The sequence below is a fragment of the Mustela lutreola genome, chromosome 11, assembly GCF_030435805.1.
Source record: "Mustela lutreola isolate mMusLut2 chromosome 11, mMusLut2.pri, whole genome shotgun sequence".
NCBI lineage: Eukaryota > Metazoa > Chordata > Mammalia > Carnivora > Mustelidae > Mustela > Mustela lutreola.
The window spans coordinates 68,352,923-68,373,535 of NC_081300.1; the positions used below are offsets into that span (position 1 = coordinate 68,352,923).

The following is a 20,613-nucleotide window of genomic DNA, read 5'->3' on the forward strand; positions in this document are numbered from 1 at the left end:
ATGTTATAAGCTATAGCAGAGGGAAGGAACCATGTGAACTTTCATCTTGGAAGTTGATTCATTCAAAACAGATTTTGCAGAATCTAGGTGGAAGAGAAAATGTTTAGACTCCACCTCTAAAAATCCTGAAAGTTAGAACATTTAGCCTATAAAATATTATAGGAAAAGGAATTGATAAATTTCTGCAAGTGTTTATTTTATGACTAGCTGACCGTGATGGGGTTGGGAGAATGACAGGATCATTATGCTCCATGTGTCCTGCTTGCAGGTGGGCTGTTCTGTTCTGTCAGCCGCACTTGAGGCCCATACTTTGTAGAGCTCCCATCTGATATGGAGACGACCCACCACTGTGGTGGTGGTTGTTGGGGGTGGGAGGTGTCTCACATCTGACCTCAGCCTCACACTCTGTTTTCTTTTCAACACAGTCAACTTCTTATTATATTTGAGACTTCAAACTTTATAGGGTCTTCTTAACTCAGAACCTTTTAAGAGAAGTCAGCAAGGCAGAGGGAGAGGGGAGTCACTTCCTCTTAGCTTCTGCTTCTCTCCTTCCCTGGTACAAATCATGACAAACCAAGAAGAAGGGGACATGGCTGAAGCATTTGGCTTGGCACTCCACCAGGGTATTTTGAGTCCTCCAGCTGAGAACCTTAGAGCAGCAGGTGGAGCAAAACTAAAATTCCAGGAGCCCCTCCCAGAGCAGGAGTCTGTATGGTTGATTGTACAAGCTTGTTCTTAGTGCTAATAGGTAGGAGTCCTGAGGTTGGAACAGAGCCCTTTCTAACTCCTCATCCCATAATCTTTTACTCCAACATTCTGCCTTTTCTATAAAGTATTAGCCTGAAAAAATAATTCTAAATAGCATCTCATGTCACATCCCAAACATTCAGCCTGAGAACTGTAACAGCAAGAGAAATACCATTTTGGATAAAGAAGCAAATGTAACTACAAATAAAGATGTTTCTGTAACTTCTTATTCTGAAATAATTTTAGACTTACAGAAAAGTTGCACAAATAGTACAAAGAATTCCCATATACCCTTCATGCAAATTCCCTACATGTTAACATTTTTCCACTTTTGCTTTTTTTTTCCCCCCTGAATAATTTGGGAGTATAGTTGCAGACATGATGCCTAAATATTTCAGTGTGTATTTCCTAGCAAAAAAAAGACATTGTGAGGGCGCCTGGGTGGCTCAGTGGGTTAAGCCACTGCCTTCGGCTCAGGTCATGATCTCAGGGTCCTGAGATTGAGTCCCGCATCGGGCTCTCTGCTCAGCAGGGAGCCTGCTTCCTCCTCTCTCTCTGCCTGCCTCTCTGCCTACTTGTGTTCTGTCAAATAAATAAAAATAAAAAAAATCTTTAAAAAAAAAAAAAAAAAGACATTGTGATGCATGACCACATGGTACCTTAGTCAAAATCAAGTAGTTAACACTGATCTATGTATTTTTATTTAATCTACAGACTATATTCAAGTTTGGCCAGTTGCACTAATGTCTTTTGAAGCAAAATAAAATGGTTTTTTTTTGGGGGGGCGGTCTAGGAAAAACCTAGGATCACTTGTAGCATTCAGTTGGCATGTCTCTTTAACCTCCTATAATGCGTAACAGTTCCTCAGCCCATGACCTTGACACTTTTGAAGAATACAGGCCATTTATCTTGTTGAATTTCCCTCTATTTGGATTTGTCTGGACTTTTCATGATTAGATTCTGATTATGCATTTTGGCAGCAGGAATCCCACAGAAGTGATGCTGGTTCTTCTTGGTCCATCCTCTTAGGAGGCACATGGCTTTGGGTTGCTTCATTCCTGGGAGGTCAAGTCTATCACTTGGTTCAGGTGGGAGCTGCCAGCTTTCTCCACTGCAGTTACTATTTTCCCTTATGAAATTATTAGTTATCTCATGGAAAGATACTTTGAGGCTATGTAAATATTTGTTTCTGATTCAAACTTTTAGCCACTAGTTTTTTTTTTTTTTTTTTTTAATTTTTTATTTTTTATAAACATATATTTTTTATATACATATATTTTTATCCCCAGGTCTGTGAATCACCGGGTTTACACACTTCACAGCACTCACCAAATCACATACCCTCCCCAATGTCCATAATCCCACCCCCTTCTCCCCAACCCCCTCCCCCCGGCAACCCTCAGTTTGTTTTGTGAGATTAAGAGTCACTTATGGTTTGTCTCCCTCCCAATCCCATCTTGTTTCATTTATTCTTCTACCCACTTAAGCCTCCATGTTGCATCACCACTTCCTCATATCAGGGAGATCATATGATAGTTGTCTTTCTCTGCTTGACTTATTTCGCTAAGCATGATACGCTCTAGTTCCATCCACGTTGTTGCAAATGGCAAGATTTCATTTCTTTTGATGGCTGCATAGTATTCCATTGTGTATATATACCACATCTTCTTGATCCATTCATCTGTTGATGGACATCTAGGTTCTTTCCATAGTTTGGCTATTGTTAGCCACTAGTTTTAACATCCATTGACGATTGTTGGTTGAGATTATTATTACTGTGATGGTCACCCAGTAGTGATTTTCTAATTCCATGATTCCTTTTACAGTAAGTAAGAGCTTTCTCTTCTCCTCCTTTGCAGACAAGTTCAGTCTGGCATCATGCTAGAACTCATATTTTGTCAAACAGGTAGTATTACTGTAAATTATCTGGGAGATACTTGTTTTTAAGTTCATGCCTTGCAAAAGTATTCCACACTAAGAAAATGGAAAAATAGTCCTTCATATGAGATAGTCCATGCTGTCAATTTCAGTGGTGATGTTTTATTTCCGCCTGTCTCCACCAGTTCTTGCCACTGCTTTTATCTTCCCTCTCCGTCCTGGGTTCTGTTTCCACGAGAGAACTTTGCTTAGGATACAGATGGCTTTTGCTAGTTTTTTTTTTTTTTTTTTTAAGATTTTATTTATTTATTTGACAGACAGAGATCACAAGTAGGCAGAGAAGCAGGCAGAGAAAGATGGGGGAAACAGGCTCCCTGCTCAGCAGAGAGCCCAATGTGGGGCTCGATCCCAGGACCCTGAGATCATGACCTGAGCTGAAGGCAGGGGCTTAATCCACTGAGCTTTTTGCTAGTTTTGAGTTTGTTTGAAGTGCTATAAAAATTACCAAGTTACAGTAATGATACCACTATCCATGGATTTAGATATGTACCATGTCAGTATCTTGCACTTAGCAATTAAATCAGTATGAAAAAAAACTTAAATCTTGGGGTAGGGTAAGAGAGGTGACTCAGAAGGAGAGCTTAACATAAGCAGCGATCTTTGTTCTTTCAGCATCTCCTAGCTGGTAAACTTTCCTTCATGGTGCTTGAAGCCATTTGCTGCCATGACATGCACATTTTGCTGTCACTGACCCCTCCCATTTTTCTGAATTTGTTCTGTAGGAGAAAACTGGTTGTCATTGATGGTGTTCTTCTTTGCATGCTCTTCCTCCAGTGAAGGGAGATGAAAAGAGAAAATAGCCCTTCTAAGAAGTTTGGAAAGAAAATGCATACATGATCTCTAGAGTGGTTGGGGATTGAGATACATCCACTTTGGATATAAATGGATGAAATTAAGGTTACATTGCATCAATGTGTTTCTTTTTTTTTTTTAAAGATTTTATTTATCTATTTGACAGAGAGAGATCACAAGTAAGCAGAGAGGCAGGCGGCCCAGCAATGTGTTTCTTTATTCAGAAGGTATTTAATAGGGTCAGCATTTTAAGCCTCTGTTATTATCCAGACCTTGGGAAACTTGGCTTTTCAAGTTCAAATTCTAGAGAAGAGCAGTTTTTATTGATTTTATTTCTTTAAATTTGAGGTTTTCTGGGGCGCCTGGGTGGCTCAGTGGGTTAAAGCCTCTGCCTTCGGCTCAGGTCATGATCCCAGGGTCCTGGGATCAAGCCCCACATCAGGTTCTCTGCTCAGCAGGGAGCCTGCTTCCTCCTCTCTCTCTGCCTGCCTCTCTGCCTACTTGTGATCTCTGTCTGTCAAATAAATAAATAAAATCTTCAAAAAAAAAAATTTGAGGTTTCCTTCAGTTGCCAATCTTTGTGACTGCTACCAAAAATTTATGACTGCTAGTCATAAAGAAGTTTCTCAGATGGTAATTTGCATTCATGATCAGGTATCTCTGAATCCTCCCTGACCACTGGATTTTCTTCTTCCAGGAAGACCTCCTGATGCAGTCAAGCAGAGAACGTTTATGCACAGGCCTCCCTGAAGACTGTCTAAGAAGCAAAGGTATTTATTTTTCTCCAGTCTTTTCCTTTTTCTACTTATTACACACACTGTTTTAGTTCACGGTTTCTATTTCGCATTGGGAATGCAAGTCCCTGCCTTGCAAGATGGACTTAACTGTAGAAATTCTTGATCTTGTCCACAGACATACTTGAAGACACTTAATATTATTGAGCAGTGCCTGAGGTTTTCTTGTGGTTTTTTGGTTTTTGTTTTAATTTTTTCAACTTTCTTTCTCTTTTTTTTTTTTTTTTAAGATTTTATTTATTTATTCGACAGAGATCACAAGTAGGCAGAGAGGCAGGCAGAGAGAGAGAGGAGGAAGCAGGCTCCCCGCTGAGCAGAGAGCCCGATGCGGGACTCGATCCCAGGACCCTGAGATCATGACCTGAGCCGAAGGCAGCGGCCCAACCCACTGAGCCACCCAGGCGCCCTAAGTTTTTCAACTTTCTAAAAAAAGATTTTGTTTATTTATTTGAGAGAGCACGCAAGCAGGCATGGGGAAGAGGAAAGACAGAGGGCAAAGCAGATTCCCTTCTGAACAGGGAGCCCAGTATGGAACTGGATTCCAGGACCCTGGGATCATGATCTGAACTGAAGGCAGACACTTAACCAACTGAGCCACCCAGGCACCCGTCTTTTGTTTTTGTTTCTAAGTAAACTCTACCCCCAGTGTGGAGCTTGAACTCATGACCCTGAATTCAAGAGTCACATGCTCTTCCAATTGAGCCAGTTAGCCACCCCAAGCAGAGCCTTAGTTTTTTTTTTTTTTTTTTTTTTTTTTTTTTTTTTTTTTTAAAGATTTTATTTATTAATTTGACAGAGAGAAATCACAAGTAGACAGAGAGGCAGCCAGAGAGAGAGAGAGAGAGGGAAGCAGGCTCCCTGCTGAGCAGAGAGCCCGATGCGGGACTCGATCCCAGGACTCTGAGATCATGACCTGAGCCGAAGGCAGCGGCTTAACCCACTGAGCCACCCAGGCACCCAGAGAGCCTTAGTTTTGACAATAGTTTGCTTCCCCCTTTTATATAATGAACCCCTATTGATGTGAAATCTTTGATTTTATAAAACTAAACTGCCTGTTCGGAAAGGTTAACATGAATGGGGAGAAATTGACCCAGTCCAGTTCAGCACTATAGAGTGCATCCTGTTTCTGTTCCCCTGGGCAGGGATAGGAGAAAGTGTTCACTCCAGGTCACCTTGAAAACCGTCAAAGCATTTTCATTTCCATTGCTTTGTATTGTTCCTCAAAATAATGAATAGATAGAGGCATCTGAGATACCACCTTTAGATTGATTGATTGAGGAGAAAACAGAGGCCTAAAGAAAGAGTGCTGAGCCAAGATTTTCTCCCCAGGCTGAAAATAATCATATGTAACTTTAGAGAGGACTCTGTGTATGTATTATGCAATTAAAGTTAAAAATACGGAGTAATCAAAACCATAAAAAAAGGAAAATAGAGCAAGTATGTTTAATTATATGAACGTTTTGTTACTGTGATAAAACATCATATTTGACTCTCTGCTTTTTGGCAGCCCAGACAGAAAAGGAAGCACAAATTGTCCTTATGAGAAAGGGCACTTGTCCCAGTTTATCACCCTGCTTCCTGCTGCTGGAGATTTCCTCTGTGGCTCAAAGGCTTGGCTGTCCAGTATAGATTAAAACTCTGAAGATGAGAAATGTCCTTTTGTACGTGTCTCACCCAGTTCCTAGGGCCTTACTTGGGACCATTTTAGCCACCCTTCCACCCCCCACCTCAAATATCTTTTTAGGGGGCTCCAATATTGCTGTATTGAGTCTTTGGTGTATTTGGTATATTTTCACCCACATACCAAATATACCAAAGACACTTTCACTTAACAACTGAACTGACCTTTAAACAGAATTAGGGGGGTGCCTGACTAGTTTATTTGGTAGCGCATACAAGTCTTGATCTCAGGGTCATGAGTTTGAGCCCCATGTTGGGCATAGAGATTACTTAATGAAGATAAATAAATTAAAAAACAAGCAAAAAAAATGGGTGCCTAGCTGACTTGGTTGGTAGAGTAAGTAACTCTTGATCTCGGTGTTGTAGGTTCGAGCCCCATGTTGGGTGTAAAGATTACTTAAAAAAATAAAAAATCTTAAAAAAATAAATAAAAATATTGGGAAAAAAAAAACAAACAAAAACAAGAGAAGAAAAGAGAATTCTTTTCAGTGAGGAAATCTGCCTTCTCAGGCTTACCTGGTCACTGTCCACCAAAAAATCTGGTCTACATTGGACATGGATAAGATGAGCTCTTCTGAAAAGTACTCACAGATAAACTACTTTGTGACATTTTTCTTCCTGAGTTAATACCATTCTTTAATTACTAAAATTGGGAATATGGTTTATTTTTCTTTCCCCAAAGCCATGTGCAAGGTTCTCAGTTTTAGATGGAGAAACTTGAAAACAGCAGCTCTACTAGAGTTTTTTAGTAACAGTGACCTAGTGTGCCTGACTGTGATGTGTTTTTCCATTCAGTCCCCAAAGAGCCACCCAAGGTGTCCCTTTGTTGCACAGGAGGAAACAGGCTCCGCCCAACCAATCATTCAAGGCAGAAAGAAAGTTCTATGAAGGCAGGTCTGTGAAAGAAATGAACACACAGGCTGCTGCCATGGATTTCAATTAAACAAGTGTACATGCTGTATTGTCATGTGGCCAGCATCTCAGCTCAGTTTGCCAGGTTTAAAGTAAAGCATTTGGCAGCCTGTCATTTACTATTTCTTGGAGACTTAGTGGTGCACTGCCTCGGGGGTCCCCAGCTGCAGAATTTTCACTCTGCCCCAGATCCTGGTCCCACACATTTTAGAGGTAGATCTTCCTGATAAAAACTGGTATATCCTTCCTACTTTTATTTTAAATGTTTGCTCTATTCGGTTTTGCTTGTTCTGAATGAGGGCACCTCAGAGGTTAGGGCTGTGTGAATTGATAAATTTTCTGAGGAATGGATTTGGGTTCCCTGCATGGAGGCGTTCAGCAAGAGAACCTAAGTCTGCCACACTCTCATTGGTGTGTTGTTCTTCCTTCTCTAAGTAAATGTCCCATTCACAGTACTTCCAAGTTAGTGTGGTATTCAGAATTTTTAGGTTCTTTACAGTCATGTCTGCTGTGACTTAGGTAGATAAAATTAGAACAAGCTTAATGCTTTGAAAGGACATTTGTGTTAACCAAAAGTCATCTTTAATTGGTAGGATGTTACCTTGCAAATCATTCCTTATTTCTTGATTGCTGTAGGGCAGGCCTATGAAAAATGGCCATGGGGGAGCAGTGATGGATGTTGGCTGAGGGGCCATTTCACAAAAGGAGGGTGTCCTCCTCTCAGGCACTCTGTTGCCCCTCCCTTTCTACCAGTGTGGCTTTTCTTTTTTTTTTTTTTTTAAATAAACATATAATGTATTTTTATCCCCAGGGGTACAGGTCTGTGAATCACCAGGTTTACATAGTTCACAGCACTCACCATAGCACATACCCTCCCCAATGTCCATAACCCCACCCCCCTCTCCCAAACCCCCTTCCCCCAGTAACCCTCAGTTTGTTTTGTGAGATTAAGAGACACTTATGGTTTGTCTCCCTCCCAATCCCATCTTGTTTCATTCATTCTTCTCCTACCCCTTAACCCCCCATGTTGCATCTCCACTTCCTCATATCAGGGAGATCATATGATAGTTGTCTTTCTCCGATTGACTTATTTCGCTAAGCATGATACCCTCTAGTTCCATCAGTGTGGCTTTTCTAATGTGGCTTTTTTACCATAATTCTGTTTAGTATTTTATAGAATTGACATTATCAAGTTTTTGTTTGTTTCTGTTGTGGTTTTCTCCCCCGCAAGTTCCCTGTTAGTAACAGGCTTGGTTTGGGAAGTTTATGACTTAATTCCCAGAGTAGCAGTCTCCATGAAGGGTTATTTAGGAATTCTCTGAAGTAGGAGAGTCATAAGAAATAGGAAGAGCATTTGAGGGAATACATTATGATGCATAGGTAAAAGCAGTCAAGGAGGGAAAAGATACCTTATGTAATTTTTGGAACTAGGTAGTTTGAACTATTTAGAAGAATTCAAGTTGAAACTATGTTTCAAAGCCCTCTATGTCTGTCATACGATTCAATTAAGCATTTTAAGTAGATGGAAAGAACCCTATCAATAAATTTCTTATGCTCTATATTCATCTAGATTCTTGGAGTTTATTGATTCTTTTTAAATATATATATATAATTTGGAAAGAATATTTCCTGTTTATATTCCCTATTTATGTCATTGTCCTCCTATAATTTATATTTTAGGGTGGGGAAAGTTGAAAAATCAGCCAGTACCACTCCCATTTAATAGACAACATGAAATAAGTGCAGACCTTTTGGGAACTGAAAATTTTTTTATTTTTATTTATTTATTTATTTATTTAAGATTAAGGTGTAGGAGCCCTTGGGTGGTTCATTCAGTTAAGTGTCTGCCTTCAGTTCAGGTCATGATCCCAGAGTTCTGGGATCAAGCCCTGTATCAGGCTTTCTGCTCATGGGGAGCCTGCTTTTTCCTCTCCCTCTACCACTTCCGTGCTTGTGTTTTTTCACCCTCTGTCAAATAGATAAATAAAATCATTTTTAAAAATTAAGGTATAACTTAACCTACACTAAAATTCACCCTTTTGTTTGTGTGTACAGCTCTGTGAGTTTTGACAAATACAGTTGTGTGACTCACCACAATCAAGATACAGAACATTTCCATCACCCCAGTGATTTCTTGCATTTCTTTTATAGTGCATCCCTCTGGCCAGCCTCCGTCATTAGCATCCACTGATCTTTTTCTGTCCGTATGGTTTTATGTTGTCCAAAATGTCCCTAAATGTAATCATAGAAGAGAAGCCTTTGAGTCTGGCTTCTTTCATTTAGCATAGTGCGTTCAGGATTCATCCATACAGCTATGTGTATCAGTACTTCATTGCTTCTTCTTGCTGAAGAGTATCCTGTCGTCTGGTTCTATCACAGCTTGTTTATTTCCCATTGAGGGAAATTTCTGTCACAACTTGTTTATTTCCCATTGAGGGAGATGTGAAATAGGGTTTAGGGAAATAGGGTTTCCTATTTCCATGGAAATGGGGTTTCCAGTTTGGGCAGTTAGGAATAAAGCTGCAGTGAACGCTTGTGTACAAGGTTTTGTGTGAACATGAGTTGTCATTTCACCTGGGCAAATACCTAGGCGTGACACTGCTGGGTCATTTGGAAAGTGTGTTTATTTTATAAGAAACTGACAGTTTTCCAGAGTGGTTGTACCCTTTGGGACCAATAGTATATGAGTTCCAGTTAAGGAGTTGAATCCTTTTTCTTTTTCTTTTCTTTTTAATTTTATATTTATTTGACAGACAGAGATCCTACGTAGGCAGAGAGGCAGGCATAGAGAGGGGGGCAGGGAGCATGCTTGCTGCTGAGCAGAAAGCCTGATGTGGGGCTCGATCCCAGGACCCTGGGATCATGACCCCAGCCAGAGGCAGAGGATTTAACCTACTGAGCCACCCAGGTGCCCCTTGAATCCTTTTTCATTGTTAATTCATTCGTTTGGAAAACCAGATGTTTGTTGGTCAGAGAAGCTGGGGAGGTGACAATAGCTTGTAGGGTTGTCTGCTGGCCTCCTCCCTGTAGGTAGTTTTTGTGAGTCTCCACACAGGAGAGCTTCCTTTTATAAGACATTACAATATTGCTAACCCATTGCACATCTTTTTTAAAATGAGATGTACGATGTGCCAAAAACGGATGTCATATTTAGTGTCCACAGTCTAACCACTTAATGTTTTGATTTGGGAGAAGGTTTTGACAGAAATGCAATTAAATCTTTGTCAACCTCCAGCATGTCTGTCCCCAATTTTGGTTATATGGTTATATGGAAATAACACCTAAAAAAAGATCTCTCAGTTTTCTGATTTTTAATCTTTAAGTTTACTTCTATTTTTACTTATATTTTACATTAATCTTTAAGTTACTTATAATTGGAGTATAAGCACTTTTTTAAAAATAATTTTATTGAGATACAATTTATGTACTATAAAGTTTGCCCATTTGAGGTATACATACAGTTCAGTGGTTTTCTTCTGTACTTACAGCATGCAACCATAACCCTAATTTAATTTTCATTACTCCCACCTGGTTTGTATCCATTAGCATTCATTTTTCATTCCATTCTTCCATACCCCCCAACCTTTTCCAGCCACTAATCTGCTCTTGTAAATGAGACCTGGTATTTTATGACTGATCTCACTTGGCATAAAGATTTTTAAGGTTCATCCATGATCTAGCATATATAAGTACGCCATTCATGTTTATGGCTGAATAATATTCCATTTATCCATTTGTCTGATCGACATTTAGGTTGTTTCCACTTTTTAGCTATTATTAATCATGCTGTTGTCAGCATTTGTGTATAGATTTTGTGTAGACATAAATTTTCAGTTCTCTCTCTCTCTCTCTTTTTTTTTTTTTTTTTTTTTAAGATTTTTTATTTATTTGGGGCATCTTGGTGGCCAGTCAGTTAAGTGTCTTCCTTCAGCTCAGGTCATGATCTCTGGGTCCTTCGAGCCCTGCATCAGGCTCCCTGCTCAGCAGGGAGTCTTCTTCTCCCTCTGTTCCTCTCCCTCCCCATGCTTGCTCTCTCTCCCTCTCTCTCAAATAAATAAATAAATCTTTTTTAAAAAGAGTTGGATGCTTAACCAACTGAGCCACCCAGTTTCCCCGAGATTTTAGTTTTGATGAAGTCCAGTTTACCAGTCTTCTTTTTATCACTCCTTCGGTATCTTAGCTAAGAAATCATTACCAAAATCATGAAAATTCACTCTTGTGTTTTCTTGTAAGGCTTTTTACTCTCAGTTCTTATATTAAGATTTCTGATCTACTTTGAGTTAATTTTTTTGTATGACGTGAGACAGCGTCCATATGTGTTCATTTGCATGTGGATGTCCAGTTGTCCTGGAGCCATATATTGAAAAGCCATTCTTCTTGGTCTCTTTGTCAAAAATCAGTTGACTGGCTATAAATGTTTGAGTTTCTTTCTGGATTCTCAGTTCTGATTTCCTTGCTTTTCATTAAATCCATCCTGTGTCAGTGCCACACTATATTACTGCAACTTTGTTTTTGAAATCAGGAAGTGTGAGTCTACCATCTTTGTTCTTTCTCTTTCTTTCTGTCTTTTTTTTTTTTTTTTTTAAGATTTTATTTATTTATTTGACAGAGGGAGCACAAGCAGAGGGAGTGGGAGAGAGAGAAGCAGGCTTCCCTCTGAGCAGGGAGCCCAATGTGGAACTTGATCCCAGGACCCTGGGATCATGACCTGAGCCAAAGGCAGACACTTAATGACTGAACCACCCAGGCACCCCATCTTTGTTCTTTTTCAAGAGCATTTCAGTTGTTATGTGTCCCTTGCATTTTTGTTTGAGTTTTAGGATTAGTTTTGTCAGTTTCTGCAAATGTAAGCACTTTTTAAATGGTTAATAACCATTTAATAAAACAATAAATCTAGGGCCTTCAGCTGAGGTCATGAAATCCCAATGCTTGTAAAAATAGGCCCAGACTGGGGCACCTGAGTGGCTCAGTTGGTTAAGCAGCTGCCTTCAACTCAGGTCATGATCCAAGGGTCCAGGGATCTAGGGCTGCATTGGGCTCCCTGCTTAGTGGAGAGCCTTCTCCTCTCCCTTTGTCTCCAGGCTTGTGCTCTTGCTGTCTCTGTCTCTGTCGAATAAATAAATACAATAAAATCTTTAAAAATAAATAAATAAAAATAGACCCATACCTCACAAAATACATGTTTTACCCTCCAGTATACCTAAATACTTCTTTTTAATATGCCACATTTTCTTTATCCATTCATTCATTAATGGATACTTAGGGTTGTTTCCATGTCTCACCCACTGTAAATAATGCTGGAATGAACATGGGGTGCAGATATCTTTTCAGAATAGTGATTTCATTTCCTTTAGATATATACCCAGAAGTGGAGTTGCTGGATGGAGTATATCTAATACTTTGATCAGCTTCCCTAACCTTCTTGTTCTTCATTCAGACAACATCTATTATGTACCTGCTATGTGCCAAGGTCAGTGTCGGGTACTCAATCCACAGTGATCATTAAGGTCCTGTTTCTGCCCTCAGATAGCTCCAGTCTCACAGAGGTGATACATTAAACAAATATTTGAGAAACAGTATCACAGAGGTTTTAGTAGAGATCCTGTACAAGGGAGTGAAAACCCAAAGGAGTTCCTAGCCCTAACCAAGTTTGAACTCTGGCACTTGACTCACCTTTACAAGTCCTACAAGGGGATACCATCTTTCTCCCCATATTAAAGGAGAGGACTGGGTCAGTGTTCCATAGCCTTTAGAGAACTTTCTTATAAACATAATTGCCTCAAACTCTCCTTTAAAATTCTTCGACATTTCCAAGTCAACGTGGTTAATTATAATCAAGTAAAAGATTGGTAGAGTATCTTCTTGCTTTCAAGCTGTACACAACCCCTGTTTCCCACCCAGCCTTCAGTGTTAATACCACCTGGGAAGCAACTGTTCCCCTCCTTCCCCCTAAGATTCTCAGCTCAGTTGAGAACAGGTGTTCTTCTTAGCAGGTAAGGGCTCTGAGGTGGAATCTTGCCTTAAGTGCCTTGCACAGTAGTGAATAGTTTGGGGATGGGTGAAGAGTTTTGCAGTTTTCTTGAGCAGATAAAACGAAGGATTTGACTAGGATGGTGCTAGACCAGCGTGTAAAGGACTGGAATTTACAGGAATGGCTTAATGCTATACTCTCCAGTGAAGAGATACACTAAACTATTTGGGGTAAATGCACTTAGAAATTCATGAATAGGTAGGGTTATCTGCTATGATGTGGAAAGTAAGCTAGTTTCAAAAAGATAAATACTGTATGGGCCATTAGGATTTCAAGGCCATAATAAGTCAATAATTGGAATTTGTGCAGGCTTGTGGAATCCAGTATGTATTTATCCATCTAGTATTTGTTGACTCCCAGTATTTTTAAACACTGTGTCCTGTCCTAGCATAGTTATTAAGTTTATCATTTTAACTGTTCTCAGGTCCAGTAAGATAAGAAAGAAAGCAGAACAAAGGAAAAGCACTTTTTCTTTAAATGGCAGGCACTGTACCAGGTGGTGTTTTACATGTATTGTTTAATTTAATCCTCAAAGTAGCACTGAGGTAAGTGTATTTCATACCCTCTTTTTCAGAGGAGGAAACTGAAACTCAGAGAGGTAAGTAAGATCACAGAGCCCACCTGCCTTCAGAGTTGCTGTTCTTTTTCTCAGAATTGCTGCTCTCAGTACCAGTTGAGAAATGGATAGGGAAGCTCTAAAAGACAGTATTCATAGCATTTGTTGATTTGACCTAACCGTTTATTAATTCCCCAGATTTATTGAATGCTATTTTGTACTGGGTATTATGCTGGGCAATAGGGAAAGGAAGAGACCAAGACAAACATGATCCTTACTTACGGAGTTTATATTCTAGTGAGAATTAGATCTTTAGGTTGATTTGGTTTTAGCTTTATCTGTTTAGTGCTCGTATTTTGTTATATATATGTGTGCATGCAAATATACATATACATATATGCACATGTATGAGTATATCTGTGTTTTCTAAAAAGAAAGTAAGGATGAAAAACTTTTTATATATTAACAAGTTTGGGGAACTTGTTTATACTGCGTCTTTTACCTAGGATTTCAGGGACACTGTATAGTAATACTTCTTTATGAATTGCATTTACCTTCTGCTTAAAAAGGTTTTTTATTCTTTAATGTTTCATAAAAGAAAATTTTTAATTTATTGAAAAGTGGCGAGTATACTAAACCCACATGTATCTGTCACTCAGCTTTCATAACTAGTTTTGTAGGGAAGCAGTTACTCTAAGTAATTCAGTTCAAAACTAATATTCAACTTACACATTTATCTTTTACATAGGTTTTGTGTAAAACTGTTCTTTTACAAAGAGGTAATTTATTTATGTCTCAGTATTATTCAAGTAATAAGAAGATGCTCATTGAATAATATAAGATGTTATATTGTGGGTCTGCTTTATTAATCTTTTAAAATGGAAGCTTCTTAAGACTCTGGATTACATGTATGTCTCCATATTCAATTGTCCAGCTAAGTAAGTACATTTAAATAAGTAATACTTAGAGAAAGGCAGTTGTTCAAAATTAGGCGAGTATACTTTTGGCCCTGCGTCGTATTTTGCATAAAAGAACAAAACCAATGGTATCATGCACTAATTTTTTTTTTTTTAAAGATTTATTTATTTATTTGACAGAGAGAGATTACAAGTAGGCAGAGAGGCAGGCAGAGAGAGAGAGGAGGAAGCAGGCTCCCTGCTGAGCAGAGAGCCCGATGCGGGATTCGATCCCAGGACCCTGAGATCATGACCTGAGCCGAAGGCAGCGGCTTAACCCACTGAGCCACCCAGGCACCCTCATGCACTAATTTTATAATTTGCTTTTTGAGTTGGGTCTTTTTTGTTGCTATTGATCACATAATTAAATTTATGAAAGTGTAACTAATTTTTTTTTAATTGCATACTGATTTGGATTTCTTTTTCTCGTGCAGAAGGAAATGTACAAATTACAACTGGAACTCTTCTAAAATCTACTGAAGTACAAGGTATAAAGGTCAATGGTACTAAGACGGATTATAATGAAGGACACAAGAATGGCAATGTGAGTAAAGGTCTCTCAGCTGGGTGCAGCGAATACCCAGAAATAGACAAAATCATGGCCAGTGGTGAGGTTTCAGAAACCAGCACATTAGTTTCCCTAGAGCCTTTAACCTTTGTGGACCCTGGATTAACAGAAGCAACTTCTAAAGAAAAAGAATGTGAAGAATTAAAAACTTGTCCTTCTTGGTTGTCATTGTTACCAGGGAGCAGTGCCATTTCCAAAGTGGACAATGGGAAGGAAGAGGTGTATAAGTTAAACCTTGTCTGTGAAGCAGATGACAATCACCAACAAATTCTCAGCCACCATAATGAAAAACACAGTTCTGCCCATGGCAGTCCCAAAGCCACAAGAAATGTAATTGTTACAGAACCCTTAGGAGAAAACTCTGGCATTTCCTATTTCTCTTCAAGTTTGTCTGGTCCACAATCCAGAACACCATCCTTAGAAACATGTGGTTTTAAAGGTGATGGCTTGCCAAAGGGATGTGCTGAAAAGACAGGCAATTCCTGTTTTGATGGGGACGATCAAAGCAAGAACGTGGCTACTAGAGAGGAAAATGAACAGTTTTTGAACCCCAGGAGTGAAAGAGGGGAACTCTTTCTTGTTAACGCCAGGCAACCAGAAGAGGATGCTAGCAGTTATTGTCCTGGTGAAAAAGAGACTGTTGCCTCCCCCAAAGAGACTAGCCATGGTAACTCTTGTGTTCAAGGCAGTATCCAGACAGACAGGTCTAGTTCTTCAATGCCTGGTTCTTTCACTGAAGCCACGGAACAAATGTTTAAAAAAAAAGATCTGAAAATCACTCTAGACACTCAAGGTAGCTTGAAAAACCATGAGGACCATAGAGAAACTTCTACTGATATGAGCCATTTAGGCAAACACTCTGAAGAGAGCAGCTTTTCCTCCTTAATGCCAATTAAGGAGCCAGAACAGACAACCACTATAGAGCTCAGAACGATAACTGAAAAGATTTACAGTAAAGACTCTAACTCATTCCGCTTCCAGAGAAATCTGGAAGGCGACACCCAGTTAAGTGAAGCATCATATAATGAATTTCTGATTGAAAGAAAATCCCTTGTGAGTTTAATGCGTGAGGACCAGATAAGTCCTGTGAATGAGGTGTCAAAACCCAAGAAAGATATTGCTCAGTTACCACCATCCCTAGAATTTGATTACAAACCCAAGTCAGAACAAGCTGTACAGGCTGCACAGGACGATAGTTCACATTTAGATGAGCAGAACATTGCCTGTGAGATGAATGAACTTCCTTGTACCAATGAACTGGTTGTAAACAAAATAGAAAGTGAATGTGTTTTAAATCAAGTGCCCCTTAATTCTCAAGACCACGCTAAGTTGCCAGCTCGAAGAAAGATGCCTTTAGCAACAAGTGAGGATTCCCAACAGAGCCATCACCCTCCATTAGAGGATGGAGCAGATGTCATTGCTGATACCCAAATCATTTCCATGAAGACAAAAATGAAAGATGTCTCTCCATCAGGTGACAAAACCTGTGGTGCCTCATCAAACAACCCCACCTTAAACATCAAACCAGGAAGCCTAGAAAGAAAAAGCAAAGTGACTGATTCTGGAATAGTCGATCTACATTCCAGACTTCCCTCAAGTAAGAAAGAAGCAGCAGGCTTGCCTCAAGAAGTCTCTGTTATGGAATGTCATAGTGTTCAATCTCAGGATCTCTCTAGCTGTCCTCGTGTAAGTAAAAATGCACAAGAAGAGAGTATGTGTTCTTCTTGTGCTGCTTTTGAGTCCAGCAGAATCATCACAAAAGTTGAAAACTCTTTGATAACCAAGTGTGAAGATGCATTTCAGCTCAGCAGTCACCACTTGCAAGGAAGAGAAGACTCCACAGAAAGTAGCACCCACAAAGTGAGTTTTACTTCGGAGGGAAGTGAACTTTCTGGGGAAGAAACTAAAGGAGATAAGATGAGGAAAAGAATGGCAGCAGGCATGTTAAATAGTGAAGCTTTAGACAAGGCCATTTCCCCCACTATTCACACCCAGCCCAGTGAGGAATGGCTAGAAGGAAAGGAACAGGATATACCTAAAGAGACTGTGTTTTGCAAGTATAAAATCTCTGACTGTGCCACACCAGAACTAAACGTACCTGCAAACATTCCAAGGCCTGAAAAATTGTTGGACCAGTCTCTTACTATTATGTTCTCCAGTTTCAAAAACAGGAGCCAAACAGTTGAAACTCTTGATCAGAAAGGAGATGAAGTCCTTAACTGCCAGCATAATCAAAATGGACCAGATGAATGCAGGAATGAAGATAAACCAGCTAAGGAGACACTAGATGGTGAAGAGAAAGAGACTGTCATAGCACCTAACAGAGACGTAAGCCACAACCAAAAGGATCTGCTAGTTGGTTCAGCCAGTAACAACCCATTGTCCAGTGGTAGTTCAAAGAAAGGCAATTTGAAAGGAGACTCTCAACGTATTTCTGGTAGTGAGGAGTCCGCAGATGACATGCCAGACATCATCTACACGAACTGCAGTAGAAAGTCTACAGAAGGCATGTTAGACTTCAGAGCATCTAGTACTCTTGACAGTGGTGCAGGGCAAGATAGACTGAGGTTACAGGAAACCTTGGTGAGTACTCTATCTCAGAGAGGAGAACTGAATGCTGCATTTATCGGAATGATTGGCCAGGACTCAGATTTCCCAAATGCTACGTCCTCTACAGGGCAGCCTCTGGAAATTAAAAAATCATGTGAAGAGAAAGTAAGCAGATCATTAAAAGATTGTGAAATGGAAGTGTACCCAGACTCTTGTGCCCATGATATAGAGTCTGTTACAGATCATGAACCAAATACAAGAACACTGGATAGAGTAAATGTGTCCTTAAATTATATTCATCATGAAGAGCAAGTTAAAGAAACATCTCTTAGAGAAATAGAAGGAATGATTAAAGGATCAAGACTGGAAATAAATTCTGAGTTTGATAAGGACAGTACCTTTGGAATTTCCTCGAAAGAGTTGCTATCTTCTGGATGTCCAGATGAGAATCCTGCTCCCGTAGGGAGCCTGGAATCCATTGAGATAATGCCTTCATATCTGTCTTCTCACAAAAATTCAGAAAGTAATGTTAATAGTGAAGAAACTGACCTGGAAAATCTTTTTAAACCAAAAGATGGTGAAATGCCTTGTGAAAACATGGGGCATCACACCGTCCTGCTTGAGACGAAGGAAAGAGCACCAGGAGATGGGAGTAATTCTAGTGAAGGAGTCAGAATAGACATTGGTGTGCAAAATTTGCCTTTGACAATAGAAACAGGAACTAAATTGAGAGAAGAAAAAACTGAAGAACATCGGAGGGGACCCATGGGTCACTTAACTGTCAGCGAAGAGTCTGAGGAGATGATTTCCAGAGAAGCTGGTCATGGTGATAAAATAAGAGAGACCCCCTCTAAGTCCCAGAAGATGCTTGGTGATGAAGAGCAGCAAAGGCAGAGGGCTTTGGACTACATGTTGCAGAATGAAGAGGAATATATACATCAAAAAGAAGTACACACGATATTGGAACAATGCACATCATCTAACATGTTATCAGATGAGTTGCAAGATAAGAACCAAGCTAAAGATTGCAAAGGTGGGTCCACCGTGATGAAGGAAATCACCCTAGCAAAGCTGGCCCAGGGCAGCAGAGCTGCACAGTTCCAGAAGTTGGAAGATCCAAAGGAGGAAAGCTTGTGTCATCCATTAAAAAGGGCCATGGAGTCGTGCACAGGTCCTTGCCTTCATGGTGCCCCTCAGAAAGCACAAGGGCCCGATTTTGCTGGGTGTGATGAAATACATGGTGCCTTTGGGAACACTTCATATCAGAAAAGAGTGCTTCCCTTAAAGAAGCAGCCCCATCGAACATGTAAGAAAGTTTCCTGTCAGGAGCAAGTCAACACGGGGAAAAAAATAAGTAAAATCAGAAGCTCTGCCTTTTTCAAGAGTTCCTCTATAACCATCCCCACAAAAGCACACAGATTTCTCAGTTCATGTGCCGTGCCTGCACCTGCACAGTTGGAACCTGAAAGAGAACCAACCAGGAGCTTAACGAGCCACATACCAAAGCAGAAGGCGACTCCATGCCATTCCTTGAGGAGCCTGAATGTTAGGAAGCCTACCAAAGAATCAGCCTTACTTAGCAAGCTGTCCATTCTTGCCTCCAAACTGGTCCCAGCCACAAAGACCCAGAAACTAAGATATCGGCGGTGTTCCTCTGAACTTCTTCCAGTGGCTAAAAGCTACAAGCGTCTCAGATATAAAAGGCTTCTGGATGGATTTTCATACAATACAATGCAGCTGAATCCCTATTTGGCAGCTGGCGGATGGGATAAGAGACCTAACAGTAAGCCCTTGACACTTTATTCACTCGAAGCCATCAAAATGAGCTTCATAGATTTGAGCAACAAGGTGCCATCACTGCTGTTTGGTTCGGAAATTTTCCCAGTATCTTTTCACATGAAATCGGGCTCTGAGTGCATGACCGAGTCCCCAAGGACTTTTCCTGAGCACTGTGCTCCAGCCAGGCTCGCCTTAGGAGAGGCCCAAAGGTGCCTGTCTCAACCTCCCAAGTGGACCTTTTCTTTTTTCTTGTCCCACAGTTGTCCTGGGATGGCCACATTCAGGGAAGACACTGGCCTCCATGGTCAGGCATGTGCCCAGGCTCCTTCACAGTCTCCAGGTCCTCTCCAAGACTATGGAGGCACTGCCATAGTCCAGACCAGAGCAGGCTGCTCTGTACTTGGCCTTCACACACTTCTAGCACTTTGTTCTCCTGGATGTTACAGAATCTGGACAAAAAAACGGAGCTTCTCTAGTCACATGCCTACCATGCAGAGGCTCTTCATGACCCAGTTTACACAGGGCTTAAAAGGGTTAAGATCTCCAGCCTCCATAGCAGACAAGGTCTTCTGTTCTCTTCCCTACTCGGTGGGCCGAGTGCTTTCCATTTGGAGCCAGCATGGGCCTTCTGCCTGCCCCTTCGAAATCTCTGCTCTTCATTCCACTCACAGCAAGCAGCAGCCAACTCCGAGCACCACGAGCAGGTAAAATCCATGTTTGCTTTTCAATCTCTGGGGAAAGTTGAGGGCTGGAAATGCAAGGCTATTTAGAGTTCTTGTGTCTGCATTTTCTGTTTACCTTGACAAATCTCTGCTGAGAAAATGTACCTGTAAGTCTTAAGTCTTTTTACCATTCTATGTTCTGTCCATGTCATTCGCAAACCATCAAATTTTTTGAATCTCTTCTATCCATGCCCCTGCCTTGCAAAGAGCAAACACCATTACAGGTCAAAGACTTAAAAATAGTGACAAACAGGGGCGCCTGGGTGGCTCAGTGGGTTAAACCTCTGCCTTAGGCTCAGGTCATGATCACAGGATCCTGGGATCAGGTCCCGCGTCAGATTCTCTGCTCAGCAGGGAGCCTGCTTCACCCTTTCTCTCTGCCTGCCTCTCTGCCTACTTGTGATCTCTCCCTCTGTGTCAAATAGATAAAATCTTTTAAAAAAGAAAATAGTGACAAACAATGGCTTCTAACTATATCTTATTGACAAAGTGTTATTCGGTCAGCAACTGATTTGATGTTTGATATATAAAGGATACAGAGTAAGTACTTTTTTTTTCTTAAGATGTTATTTATTTATTTGACACAGA

At 40.4% G+C, this 20,613-nt stretch overlaps 1 protein-coding gene across 11 annotated transcripts in view; it reads left to right on the top strand.

Annotated features, from left to right (window-relative positions):
* PRR14L (proline rich 14 like) overlaps positions 1–20,613 on the top strand; it is a 63,183-nt gene that overhangs the window by 20,646 nt on the left and 21,924 nt on the right. For 5 of the 11 annotated variants that reach the window (XM_059138729.1, XM_059138730.1, XM_059138731.1 and 2 more), the window contains 3 exons: positions 4,175–4,247; positions 13,469–13,492; positions 14,841–20,007. In XM_059138729.1, the coding sequence (XP_058994712.1) occupies positions 4,175–4,247; positions 13,469–13,492; positions 14,841–20,007 (5,264 nt within the window). Of the gene's footprint in view, positions 1–4,174; positions 4,248–12,217; positions 12,334–13,318; positions 13,440–13,468; positions 13,493–14,840; positions 20,008–20,613 lie in introns of those variants that run through there. The other 6 variants (XM_059138733.1, XM_059138736.1, XM_059138737.1 and 3 more) reach the window with 4 other exon arrangements.